The sequence below is a fragment of the Balaenoptera borealis genome, assembly GCF_965194805.1.
Source record: "Balaenoptera borealis genome assembly, chromosome: 1".
In the NCBI taxonomy this organism is placed as follows: domain Eukaryota; kingdom Metazoa; phylum Chordata; class Mammalia; order Artiodactyla; family Balaenopteridae; genus Balaenoptera; species Balaenoptera borealis.
Genome location: NC_138860.1, coordinates 38,791,721 through 38,805,976, shown reverse-complemented (window position 1 = coordinate 38,805,976; position 14,256 = coordinate 38,791,721). Strand labels below are relative to the sequence as shown.

At 42.0% G+C, this 14,256-nt stretch overlaps 1 protein-coding gene across 5 annotated transcripts in view; it reads right to left on the bottom strand.

Annotated features, from left to right (window-relative positions):
• The window catches only part of UTP25 (UTP25 small subunit processome component), a 29,750-nt gene extending 16,459 nt beyond the window's left edge, over positions 1-13,291 (bottom strand). For 2 of the 5 annotated variants that reach the window (XM_082399824.1, XM_082399825.1), the window contains exons 1-7: positions 13,153-13,290; positions 11,957-11,996; positions 11,021-11,252; positions 8,864-9,034; positions 6,596-6,684; positions 4,480-4,890; positions 2,512-2,731 (exon numbers count right to left, since the gene is read on the bottom strand). In XM_082399824.1, the coding sequence (XP_082255950.1) occupies positions 2,512-2,731; positions 4,480-4,890; positions 6,596-6,684; positions 8,864-9,034; positions 11,021-11,252; positions 11,957-11,996; positions 13,153-13,259 (1,270 nt within the window). In that variant the 5' untranslated portion in view covers positions 13,260-13,290. Of the gene's footprint in view, positions 1-2,511; positions 2,732-4,479; positions 4,891-6,595; positions 6,685-8,863; positions 9,035-11,020; positions 11,253-11,956; positions 11,997-13,152 lie in introns of all 5 variants that reach the window. The other 3 variants (XM_082399826.1, XM_082399828.1, XM_082399827.1) reach the window with 3 other exon arrangements.
• Between the last annotated feature and the right edge of the window lie 965 nt (positions 13,292-14,256).

The window sequence follows — 14,256 nt, the reverse complement described above, 5'->3', positions numbered from 1 at the left end:
TATCCAATCCCCTAGGATATGCCATAATGCAAAAGAGTATAAAAAAGGGTATATATGTGTATAACTGAGTCACTGCTGTACAGCAGAAATTAGCACAACACTGTAATTCAACTATACCTACTCCAATTAAAAAAAAAAAGAAGAAGAATGTATCAGGTGGCTAGTAAGTGCTGTGATCAAAATGAAATAATATAAAATGATAGGCTGTGATTTTGGAGTTATAAATTCTTACAGCCACCATGTATTACGAGTTGCTATTAACCAAAGCATAGAGAGAAAAAAAAACACAATGAGATATCACCTCAAACCTGTCAGAATAGGTCTTATCAAAAAGACAAGAAATAACAAATGCTGGCAAAGATGTGGAGAAAAGGGAACCCTTGTGCATTGCTAGTGGAAATGTAAATTGGTGCAGCCACTGTGGAAAACAGTATGGATGTTCTTCAAAAATTAAAAATAGAACCACCATACAATTGAGCAATTCAACTTCTGGGTGTTTATCCAAAGAAAAAAAAACACTAATTCAAAAAGATATATGCAGGGCTGACCTGGTGGTGCAGTGGTTGAGAGTCTGCCTGCCAATGCAGGGGACACGGGTTCGAGCCCTGGTCTGGGAGGAGCCCACATGCCGTGGAGCAACTAGGCCCGTGAGCCACAATTACTGAGCCTGCACGTCTGGAGCCTGTGCTCTGCAACAAGAGAGGCCGCGATAATGAGAGGCCCGCGCACCGCGATGAAGAGTGGCCCCCGCTTGCCGCAACTAGAGAAAGCCCTCGCACAGAAACGAAGACCCAACACAGCCATAAATAAATAAATAAATAAATAAACAAACCCAAAAGTTAAAAACAAAAAAAAAACTCCCCCTCCAAAAAAAATAAATAAATAAAGATATATGCACTCCTACGTTCACTGCAACATTTATAATAGCCAAGATATGGAATATGGAAGCAGCCTAAGTGTCCATAGATGATGAATGGATAAAGATGTGGTGTGTATACACACACACACACACACACACAATGGAATATTACTCAGCCATAAATGAATGAAATCTTGCCATCTGCGACAACAAGGATGGACCTTGTTGAGGGTATCACAGTAAGTGAAATAAGTCAGACAAAGACAAATATCAATAGCATGTGATTTCACTTAGATGTGGAATCTAAAAAACAAAACAAACAAAAAACCAGACTGATAGATACAGAGAACAGACTGGTGGTTGCCAGAAGGGAGGGTGGGGTTGGAGGGTGGGCAAAATGGATGGGGGAGATCAGGAGGAATAAAACTTCCAGTTATAAAGTGAACAGGTCACAGGGATCCAATGTATGCCATGGGGAATATAGTCAATAATATTGCATTAACTTTGTATGGTGACAAATGGTAACTATACTTATTGTTGTGGTTAAGTTTGTAAGGTATACAGACATTGAATCACTATGTTGTACACCTGAAACTAATACGTCAATTATATATCAATTAAACAAAAGACTGATTTATCAGCTGCTTTTTGGCCACCTGCATATGTTTAAAACTAACCATAAGCTCTCATCCCCTTGCACTGCACACTCCAGCCATGCTAAAGCCTCTGAATCTTAGGTCATGCCAGTTTATTCACCCTGATGCCTCCACACATGCAGTTTCCTGTCTGAAACTTTTTCTTCCACTCTCATCACCCCACTTTGTACCTGGCTAAATCCTACTCAGGTTTCAACTTAGTACGGATGGTACCTCCAACAGAAGGCCTTCCCTAACAGTCCTGTGCCCATTTTGAGCAAGGATATTTGCTTTAAATACTTTAAATAGAACACCCACTATCCTCTAACCATAACACATCTCATCCCATACTGTCTGGTTTGTCTTAAGGCTGGACTTCCTTAACAGTAACTTTTAATTCCGTATCTCCAGCTTCTTAACAGTGCCTGGCACATAGCAGATTCTTAATAATTGGTAAATGGGCATATGTGACTAATAAATATTTTCCAGGAACTTTTTCAATGTACAACCAACCAAGTACATGGGAGCTGAATGAGAGACAAGCAAAAATGTGCAAAGCTGGGTGGGAGTCAGTAAGTCCAGAGTGGAGATAATTCAGGTGTGGGCACTCCACATGGCAGCCAAGAGGGAAGTCCATTATGTACAGATGGTCTAGTTTATTCATCTTCCCCAGACTGACCCACCCAGCCCCATCACCTCCAACTCCCCCAAGAACCCCTGTAGCATTGACTGTGAGCTACCAGCTATAGGCATGCTGAGACATTTGTTATAAACATGCATGTGCCTTTCATACATGCCTTCACAGACACTCCATGCCATTAGTCAAGTATGCACCCCATTAGCCAAGGCAAGACTCTCCCCTGGCAGACAAGACATCTCAAATGCATCCTGGTTCTGCTAGGAGGCTGAGTCAGTGACCCTCTGAAAGAATGCCTAATTCCAGGCTTCTAGCTTCCAGCTATGTGCACCTCACACCTCAGGTCCCTCAGGGTCTCAGTTTTGACAAGGAGGAATTACCAGTCCTGAAGTGGTCATCGATGTTGCCGACAAATACAGCTTCATAATCCTCAGGCCTCTTCAGGTTGGGTGGTCTCTCCTCGGGATCTGAGCCATACTCTCCATTAAACCTCTTTTTGTTGCTTACAATTATTTTCTTCTTGCTGTCGCCCTCAAGAAGACTGATGAAGAGCTGTACCACCCGCAAAGCCGCTTCCCGGAATGGCACCACTATCAGCACCTGCGGAGGGAGTGATGGGCAGCCTTGGCGGGGGCAAGCGGAAGGAAGGACCGCTCGAGGTGAGCCTGCTGAGGACCTCAGGAGCCCTCTGTTCCGCAGCCCCTGGCCAAGCACCACATCCATGTCACCCCCTTTACACAGGACCTGGCTCCGTACTGAAGGCTGAGCATCTTTCCGACCCACAGCACCATGTCCTATGGACTTCAATCTCATGGCTCCTTGGGGGGCAATTCTTAAGCAGAACGTAGAAATACCTTTTGAGGTAAGCCAATGCCGTTAACAGAGGTGTCCATTAGCAAAAACCCAAGGGCACAAACACACAAAGCTCTTTGAGGACAAGAAATGTTACTCATTTCTGTCTCCCACAGAACTTAGTTCAGTATTTTGATCCATAAGACCCAAGGAATATGCTGAACAAATGAATTAGATGTATTAAGTAGAGAATAAAGCTAGTAAGGAAAGGACTAAAGCATCATTACTTTTCTAGTACACTTCCTAGTACATTTTTCAGAAATGATGGTAAAGGATTTCTGAAATAAGATCATATTTCAATGGGAAATATAGGATTCAGTTTTCCAAACATTTCCAAAAGTGCTTAATGTTAACTGTTGAGGAAAAAAACCAGAAGATGCTTAACAAATGATTAACTTCTAACTACCCTCGTGTAAACAATACAATCAATGGATATAACCCCAGTCAGATCAGGCAATTCATCAAATTCTGAATGTGATTCATGGGTAATCTACCTCATATTCTATTTTGCAATTCTAAATGGAAACAGATAATCTTATTATCCTGATGTTCAAGATTCTGAGGTAGTTTCCCAGAAAGGCAACCAGCACAGCCAGAGGGGTGTAGTGATTCAGTTTGGTACAGTGCAGGGATGATGGATCAGTTTTGAAGAGGGCCAAGTTACTGTCTCGGCTGTCACACTAAGTAAGTGTCTAGGCTTTGGTTTCTCCAGCTATCAAACAAGAGGGTTGGACTAAGAAATCTTTAAGAGCCATATCAGTATTAAAATCCTAAAATCTTATTAAGCTCAATGAGAAGAATCTAAGAAGATGAGGCTTCTTCAATATAGACATAGAGGCTAAGGGGTAAGGGGGTATGGGAGGCACAGTATGTAGCTCCAGGACATCATGAAAAATGTAGACAGAATTAAAAGATGTAAGCCCCCAATCCACTGGAGCTTAGGCTTATGAGCCCACATAAATGTAATCACCACTTTAAGCAGCAATAATGATACAATGCAAAAATAGGGATTTTGTTTTCCAAGGTTTACTTATTTATGTGGCTTAGTGAAGAGAATCCTTGGCTCTAGTCCTGTCTCTGCTATTTTTTCCCTGGTTCTCTTTAGCAAGGTCCTCTATGAATCTGGGTCTCTGTCCACAGGTGAAATATGTAGCGATTGAATAAAAGGCTCCTTAAGGTTCCATCCAGCTCTGACAGTCACAAATTAGAGATTTATAGTGGAGTGTTACTTATGTAGGATCAGGGTTTATCTTTAAGGAGAGAATTATCATGGAGGTACCTCCTACTCAAGTTTCCAGTTAGATCTGCTGTTAGAGACAGTCCACTGAGCTGTCTGCAGCACTGCTCTGACATTACCTGGCCCACCTAATGTGCTCATTCTTAGACTCATTCATTACTCCAATCATTAAAACATCTGAGAACCTGCTAAGTGCCAGGACCTATATGTTAGTGCCTTACAGCCTCCTTGAGGGCAAAGTTCTGCTGCTGCCACTCACCTTGGGCCTTGTTAGCCCTTGGTCCCTGAAGTCATCATCATCACCCACCCCAAGTTTCCGGCTTCGGCATCTGCTGTTGTTGGCAAGCACCTGGGCATTGGCTTTGAGGACATGATTTATCACATGCAGGCAGTACACGTGGCGGATCTCTTCCCCATTCTTCAGGGCAGTCCTTTCTGGGTAGAACAGGTCCCGGTAAGAATTCATAATTAAGAAGAGCTCTTTCTGGAGAGGTGTGAAGGGGCTACTTGATTTTGGGGGACCAGAGAGGAACTGACTGTTGGTCTTGATCCAGGTGGATTCCAGAGGCTTCTGGAGATGAAGTGACTTTAAGTCAATGTCCTTTGGGGGTTTAAAGGTTTCCAACTGTTGAAATCTGGATGAAAAGACAAGCTGGCCCAGGATGGGCCACTGTGGGAGAAATGATCAAGAACTAGGTTAGAAATGAATTACAGTACCTTACATTCATATAGTGCTTTATAATTTACCAAGGCCTTTCACAGCTTACAGATACTCTCACTTTATCCTCACAACAACCTGACAAGGTAAACACTATAATGTTTTTCTTGCAATTTAGGAAATGCTGAGATTCAGAGGTTATAGGATTCAGACAAACAGGGGAGAACAGAGCTAAGGGTTAGAGACCAAGGTTTCTGACTTTAGAAACCTTGTGAGCTCTTCACTAGATCAGTGGGTCACAAACTGTCCTGTGAACCACACTGTAGGAAGTCAAAATTTACTCTAGACAAAAAAAAGGGGGCCCGACAGTCAAATAACTTCGGTAAACACCACAAAACCTAATCCCCCTCAGGGAGAGTCACATGCAGATTAGACACTAAAGGTTCTGCTGAGTCCTGTAACAAGAACTCTGTTCCACTTCGGTTGACCCAGAGTTTTCCAAATTTACTTGGGCATGGAACAAGGTTTTTGTTGTTGTTTTGGATTTTTTGGTTTTTTTGGAGACATATATTAGAATCGTAAAAAATAGTATTTTGTGGAATACCAGTTTGGGAATTTTTGCACTGTAACAAAACTGTTGATCTTAGCAATAAAGAAAGGATGACCTCTGCAATAAAAAAGAATTAACTATTGATATATGCCAACAACTGGGATGAATCTCCAGGGAATTATGCTGCGTGAAAAAAGCCAACCTGTATGATTTTATTTATATAATGCTTTTGAAATAACAAAATTATAGAAATAGAGAACAGATTAGTGGTTACCAAGGGTTAGGAATCGGGGAAGGGAGGTGGGTGTGGTTGTAAAATGGCACCAGGGAAGAGGAGGGATCTTTATGGTGCTGGAAATGCTCTGTATGTTGACTGTGGTGGTGGCCAGGGCAACCTACACGTGATAAAACAGTACAGAACTAAATAACACAAATGAGCGGGAGCAAAACTGAGGAAATCTGAACAAGATAGGCAGATTGTATCAATGGAAATTTCCTACTTGTGATATTGTACTATAGTTTTGTAAGATGTTATCATTGGGGAAACTGGGCAAAGGGCACATGGGATATCTTTGTATTATTTCTTACAACTGCATCTATAGTTATTATTATCTCAATAAAAATTTCAATGAAACAAGGATGACCAATTCTTATGAATAGCATCAGTGGTGAATAAAAAATCACCGAAAGAAGAAGCAAAAACTGCTCCATACTGAATAATTTAGGTATGAACCTATCTCAGATATTTCAAACAAATGAACAGCAGTAGCTACTGTTTGACTGAACACTTTCTACATATCTTCCAGTAAACTAAATTACTTTATTTTGATGCAGGCATTACTGTCCCCCTCTAACAGATGAGAATAGTGAAGATTAAAAAGGTAGATTAACTTGCCTTAGGTCATGAGATAGCCCCTTGCAGATGTTGGTCTAAACCCTGGTGGTATCTGTCTCCAAAGCATTATTATCTTATTTGTCCCCACCTTCCAGCTTCCCAGTGCCTTTTCTAGCTATGCCTGTGCCTTACTGGGCTCTTCCAGCCTTCCTCGGTTTTGCTCCCTATCAAGCCATCTGCCACAGGTGTGTATCATACATTCAGGGAAACCACTAAAACCCAAGACCACTGCTTTTCTCCATTTGTGACTGTGATGATGGAACAATGCTTACTTTTAGCTGGTGGGTAGTTTTGGGATTTGTGGCAACAGCCTGGATTTCTTTTTCTTTCAGTTCTTTGTTTACATGTTGTGCAAATGGATCTAATTCAGAAATAAAGAATATTAGAACACTTAGAGCAAATGACAGGGATTTTTCAGTTTTCCCCTGTGAATGACATTCTGTTCTTCATGATGTTAACTCATCTTTTTTCCCATCAACGTTCCCCATCATTTGTCCCACTCCAGAACTTAAAAGTTTCTGACAGGGTCATCTCCCTAAAGCATTTCTTTAATCACATTATTCCCCAGCTCAAAAACCTTTGAAGAAACTTCTCGGTCTGAAATTCAACATACACCTCTAACCTACCTCTCTAATGTAATTTTTGAATTACATGACTCTCAAATTCTTCTGCCACTGTGGCTTTCCTTCCTTTAACTGAAAATTCTATCCTCTCCTTCACCGCATTTCTATATATCCAAATAGTATCAGTTGAATGTTACCCCCTGACTCACAATAAATAACTACTTCCCAGGAGCCTACTGTCTCAGGCACAGTTCTGGCTCCACTAAGAAGGCATCTCTGGTCCCCTATAGACAGTCATCACTTTCTCTCAAGTGCCCCACCCTGCCCTCAGTTATCCACACCAACACATATATGTGCATGTCCTACCTCACCTAACTAGACTGCAAGATCCCTGAGGGTAGGTTCCATGTCTGATTTAACCTGCATTGGAAGACAAATATAAATGCTCAACACTCAGCTGAGGTGAACAAATGATCAAAATGGTAGGGTGATTGCTCAGGGTCAGTGCTCTGCGCTGGCCACCCAATCTTCTCTTCCAGTCCCACTCATTTAAGAAGCAAAGTTAAATTACCCATTCAAGGACCCAGGTAGTAAAACTTCAAATGCAATGCACCTTATATTAAGACCTAAGATAAAGGTGAACAATAGGAAATAAGAATTCTAGGTGATAATATATCAGTACAGACCAAACAACCAGAGAAACTTTAGGATAGTCAAGCCTCCTAATGTTTCCTCCAGGGTTTTTTTTTTAAGTTCTTTTGAGTTCAGAATGGGGTTTGTGCCCAAATTCTACCTGCTACTTCTTCCTCTTGTCTAGAATAGCTAACAGAACCAAATGAGGATTAAAATTTCAACTTCAATGGCACACCTGGTTGAAGAATGGCACTGGGACCAAAAAAGGCAGTCAGGACACAGAATGAGACCAACCTGACTTACCCACCCAGGCACAGGCTAAGACACAGGACCTGAGAGACAGCAGAGCCCTGCCTCAGCCTACCACAGGCTTGTCTAAGTGACAGTCACGAGGACAGAGGCATGGCCCAGAGTGTTCTGTATCTTGACTTTGGTGGTGACAATATAGATATACACATTTGTCAAAACTTATCGAATTACATACTTAAAAATGGGTACACCTTGTTGAATGTAATTCATACCTCAATAAAGTTGATTTTAAAGTTAAATTAAAAAGTTGCCTATGGTGACTTCCCCGGTGGCACAGTGGTTAAGAATCCGCCTGCCAATGCAGGGGACACGGGTTTGAGCCCTAGTCTGGGAAGATCCCACATGCCGCGGAGCAACTAAGCCCGTGCGCCACAACTACAGAGTCTGCGCTCTAGAGCCTGCGAGCCACAACTACTGAGCCCACGTGTCACAACTGCTGAAGCCCGCGTGCCTAGAGCCTGTGCTCCACCACAAGAGAAGCCACCGCAGTGAGAAGCCCGCGCACTGCCACAAAGACCCAATGCAGCCAAAAATAAAGAGAGAAACTGGGGAGACAGGGTGGAGCTTTCTGGCTTCTGAGGTGCTTCCTGGTAATAAGGACCAATCAGATTAGCCACTGCCAGGTCTCACAAATCTGGAAAATTACTGCTCCAATAAGGAAGAGCAAGTGAAGGATAGAGAGAAAAATGCAAAGTACTTTTCTCCTCTTTCTCTCCCTTCCCTGCTTGGGGAAAAAAATCAGAAGTCTTCCCCTGACCCCAGCTGTGGATCGTGAGCTTTGGGGAACTGGCCTTCCCTGCTATCATTCTTCAACTGTTTGTTCTCCTGAACAGCCGCGCCCACTCCCAACACTGACTAACCCTGAAAAACACAAAAGATCTTGGAGAAGCATTTCTTTCCAGCTCTACATCTAGCTGCTAAACTATCTGTTTCTACTGCTGCTCATTCCAATAACAGGAGATTTAACAGGTATTAGACCACAACCGTCCATACTAAGCACCAGCTAAATTCAAACAACATGCGCTGTGCTCTGACCCTGTGACGCTTTCAGAGAACAGTTGCCTCCTCCTTCCTCTTCGAGAAAGTTGGTTTCTAGGCTGAAGAGTGACTCATGTTTTGCATCTGTAAACTCCTCTGGGGATTCCTCTGATGTGCCAGGTGGCCCGTGCCCATCTTTTCCCTTAGGGTCAGCAGGTAAGGCCGCATCTGAAGTTTTGATAAACATTTTGTGAAATTATTTACGACTCATAAATATAATTACACTTCTGTTGACAAATGAAATCTAATTCCTTAGACTATCATTTACTTTTAAGCAAATTCAGGTAGAAGACATAAGTTTCAAAATTGAGCTTGACTGCTGAGCCGGTACATGTAAAGATGTTCAAAGCAGCATTGATTATAACAAATAACTAGAAAAAATGATTTCGTCATTTCTATCGATGGGGTACTAATTAAATTACCACATATTATTTACAATGGAATACTATGTGATTAAGCTTATGTGAACCCACAGTTACACATGTTATATTATTAAAGAAAAAAAGTAAGTTACAGAAATGTATGAGACCATTATGCACATACACACAAATATATGTATATACTTGTATTCACTCATATATCCATAAAAAAGTAGTCTGGAAGGTTCTATAAAATGCTAAAGGTGTTCACCTCAGGGTGGAGGAGATATACGTTAATTATATTACCCTCTTAAATTTTTACAGTAAATATATATTACTTTTATAATTAAAAAAACCAAACTTTTCATTTTTAAAAGCCCAAAACATGAAAGAAAACTGGAAAACCAACAAAATTAAACAAAAACATCCCTAAGTCTGAGGCAATGATTTTTTTATCCCAGTACAAGTGATGAATTAAAATACTAAGAATGATGTATGACACCTTAAAGTATAGAAAAAAATACAGTAAGGGAAATAGGCATTAAGATAATAGGATAAAAAAAGTTACCCAGATATATTCAGACAATGGACTACTATTCCAGTAATAAAAAGAAATGAATTACTAATATGAACTACACGGATGAGTCACAAAAACATGAGGAGCCAAAGAAGCCACACAAAAAAGGGTACTTATTGTATGCTTCCGCTCATATGAGTTTCTAGAATAGGAAAAACTAATACATAGTGAAAGAAAACATGTCAGTGGTTGCCTGATGCCTGATGCCAAGCCTGGGAAACTGACTGTAAAAGGACAAGAAGAAACTTTTTTGTAGGTATTGGAAGCGTTCGGTATCTTGACTTTGGTGGTGACAATATAGATAGACACATCTGTCAAAACTTATCGAATTACATACTTAAAATGGGTACACCTTGTTGAATGTAATTCATACCTCAGTAAAGTTGATTTTAAAGTTAAATTAAAAAGTCACCTATGGGGACTTCCCTGGTGGCACAGTGGTTAAGAATTCGCCTGCCAATGCAGGGGACATGGGTTCGAGCCCTGGGCTGGGAAGATCCCACATGCCATGGAGCAACTAAGCCCATGCGCCACAACTACTGAGCCCGCGTGCCACAACTACTGAAGCCCACGTGCCTAGAGCCCATGCTCCACAACAAGAGAAGCCACCACAGTGAGAAGCCGGTGCACTGCAACAAAGACACAATGCAGCCAAAAAGAAATAAATTAATAAATTTAAAAAAAAAAAAAGTCACCTAGATGTCTGAGTGAGACAGAGTTCCTTTAAACTTTCAATCCTAGCTCTTCTCTGAAACCTTCCCTCATTTACCCTGGCAGCATGTGACCACTTTGCATCTCTTTAACACCTTATATTTATCAGTTCCATGCAAATTTGATGCTTGAAAAGTTCTGTATATTTTATGTCTATCTTCCATTAAACTTGGTTCCTCTAAGGGAGGAACAATAATCTCTTTCATAAATTGAGACCATTACAAAAACAGAATTATGTTCCCTTTCCTCTCATTCAGGGGAATTTTAACTAGGATTGATGAAATCCTGGAAATCATAAGCAAAAATGTCATTTCTGCATTTTTATGGCCAGAGGGTCCTGTGTTTTCATCAGATTCTTGAAGATATCACAGAGCCCAACAAGGTTAAGAATCTCTGCTTTGAATCCATGTGCTTTCACCCAGCTCATACAGTACAAGGCACCATGCCCCTGGGGCAATCTGTCTGTGGTCCCTGCAAAGATGATAAACCCACATCAAAGACACTTACTCTTCTGCATGTCAGTAGACTCTACTGCCGTCTCTTCCTCCACACTGATGTCACTATCGCCATCTTCAAGATTCATTTCTGTCTCATCTATAACACTGTCTTCTTCCTCTTCCTCCTCCTCATCTTCCTTGGAAACATCCTTTAATGTGGCAAGTAGTCTGTTGTAACCAGAAACTTGTTCTGGTTCACTCTCTGCTTCACTTTCAGAACTTGAAGTATCTAAACTCTCTGACTAAAAGGAAAATGGGGATTTTAAAAACAAAAATTATATTGCTCTTGTTGCTACCCCACGACTATCATCAGGCCCACAGTGGAACCAAGTTCAGACTTTTCTAAATAAAAACTAGCTTTTCTGCAAATATGCAATCCCATCTCTTCAACCAAACCTAGCAACAAATTTGTTTAAAACAGCTAATCGAGCTATGATTCTAGAAGCTCTTCCTCTTCTTTGAACTGCTAATGTTCCACATGGGAAGACAGCGGATTAAAAACATGGAGCTTTAGGTTATAAGGCGATCTAACCTATGCGTCAGACATTTGGCACCTTTAAAGGAGCAACAGGAAAACTTACAACAAAAAAGTGTAGTTTATTTTTGAGTCTGTGGTAATGAAATAAGACCTTTGATGATTTTGCACTCTATTTTATGTTAAGCAAACAAGACATTCCCTCTTAGGATTCACCAAGAGCCCTCTGGTAAGCCTCCTTAACAGGTTCTAACAGCCTAACCTCTCAGGATAGTTTCATACTCTGTACTATATTAGTTATCACAATGGCATTTTAACAGACATCGGCACTTAAAACTAAGCAATATTACTAAAATATAGCTTACATCTAAAATCAAAAAGAGTGGAAATGTAGCCAAACTTTATTACTATATATAATCTTAAAAGTAACAGCCCAGAATCAACTATCATAAAGAAGGTATAAAGCATTACCAGTTGACAAGTCTGTGGTTTTGCTTCCTTTCTGGAAACCCTGAGAAGAAACAGGTAATGTTAAACTTTAACTACTAGTATGTAGCAATTAGGAAAAGTCTAATGATACAACTTTAAATGAACATGGCAGACTATACCGTTATAAATACATTATATCTATTGTCAAGTAAAAACTCCATATGCATTTGGACAGGTTTTGTAAGAATATGCCAAATAGATAATAACAGACAAATGAAAAAGTCTAACAAGACCACATGACAAATACTACAGTCACACAGTAACTGGCTCTCATCCAAAAGATGGGAAATTTTGGCAAATAAAAGCCCTCGGGGTTCACCTTTTCTAGCAAATTTCTTAAGTAGACTATCCCTCTAACTGTTGATAAAGCAGCCCAAAGTGGTGGGATGAGCGCTAAGATCATAACTGAGAGTCTGGACACTTAGAGAGGAACCCACAACTACCCAAACATTAGTTTCCTCATTGTCATTGAATAGATCGGTGATGTCGAGGGTCCCAAGCAATTCTTTTTTTTTTTTAAACTTATTTATTTATTTTTGGCTGCTATGGGTCTTCGTTGCTGCGCCCGGGCTTTCTCTAGTTGCGGCGAGCGGGGGTTACTCTTTGTTGCGGTGCGCGGGCTTCTCATTGCGGTGGCTTCTCTTGTTGCGGAGCAGGGGCTCTAGGCTCGCGGGCATCAGTAGTTGCAGCACGCTGGCTCAGTAGCTGTGGCTCGCGGGCTCTAGAGTGCAGCAGGCTCAATAGTTGTGGCGCACAGGCTTAGCTGCTCCGCGGCATGTGGGATCTTCCCGGACCAGGGCTCGAACCCCTGTCCCCTGAGTTGGCAGCCGGATTCTTAACCACTGCGCCACCAGGAAAGCCCCCAAGCAATTCTTTAAAAACATATAAAACGAAAACAAGCTTATAAAATCTTTGCCCAGTCGCCACACAGGAGGCGTGCCGTCTAGCATAAAGCTACCGGCTCAACAAAAGGTAGAAAGACCGGTGAAGAACCCCATCTCAGGAGGGAAGCCGCCAGGATCCCTGGGCGAGCTAGGCCGGCGCCGGGGCAGCGTGGGACGCGGCGGGAGCTGCCCTGTCACTATCCCCGGGGCACCGGCGGACCAAACGCGGGGACATGCGGGCTCCCACCGGGAAAGGGTGCCGGCAGCGCCGGTCCCAGCCTTGCCTCTCCGTACCTGTCATAGAAGGGATGCTCCTCGCCAAAATCCCTTAGATGCTTCTTCTGCTTTTTAGTTAGGGAGTTGAGCAGCTGGCTCTGGCTCCGACTCCTGCGTTTGCCCATGAGGAAGACGTCAAGTCAACCAACCTCCAAGAATCGCGCTTTTCACCTGGAAGTAATCTCGTCAACTCTCTCACGCGGGATTGCCGACGGCGCTTTACGGCGGAAGCAGGGTGCCATAAAGCAGACCCGCTTTACGTCGCGCTTGTACGACAGGCGTTAGAACTTCCTGTTTCCCATTCCGCCCCCTAGCGAGGCTCTTTGGAAGCACATGCACGCGTGCGCAGCTTTTCTCTGAGCCCTGTAAGGAAGGCAGGCCGGCAGGCTTCGGGCTTCCCCAGGTGGGTAAATGGGTGGGCAAATGGGTGGGCGTACTTTGTGCGTCTGTTTTGGTTGTGAGAATCAGCCTGCATAAACATGTAGTAACCGAGATGGTTGAATGCAGTGCCTTTATATTATGCCATAATATAAATACCAACTAACATTTAAGGGTGCCGGCGCATCTCAATTCATCCTCACAACAGTAAACAAATAAACCTTGTTAATAAGCCTGATATTGGAGATGAGAAAGCTGATGCTTACAAAAGGTTACATACACACTAGCAAGAGAGGAGATGGAAACCTAATTCTCTCTGATGCGACCACAGGCTTTTCCCACTAGGATCTGCCACATGCGTGTGCTATGTGAAGAATGGGGACGCAAGGCTGAGATTCCCACCCTTACCCTACCCCCTCATTTTCTGAAAGTATTGCAAGGGCCCCTGGTAACAAATCTGTTCTGACATTTTTCATGTTATAAAAGCAAAAACACATCCAGAGAGGTAAAGTGACTTTCCTAAATCACCCGGAGAGTCGATGTTAGAGAAAGCAGTAAAACTCAATAAAGTGTCTCAAAACTGAATTGGGGCAAATTAGGATGGAAAACTTTTAAAGGGTAAGTAACTTTTCTATATCTGGATCGTAGTGGTGGTTACACCTTGTATACAATTACGAAAATTAATCAAACTGTACCTTTAAAATTGGTACATTTTAATGCAAGTAAGTAATCTCAATAAACAAA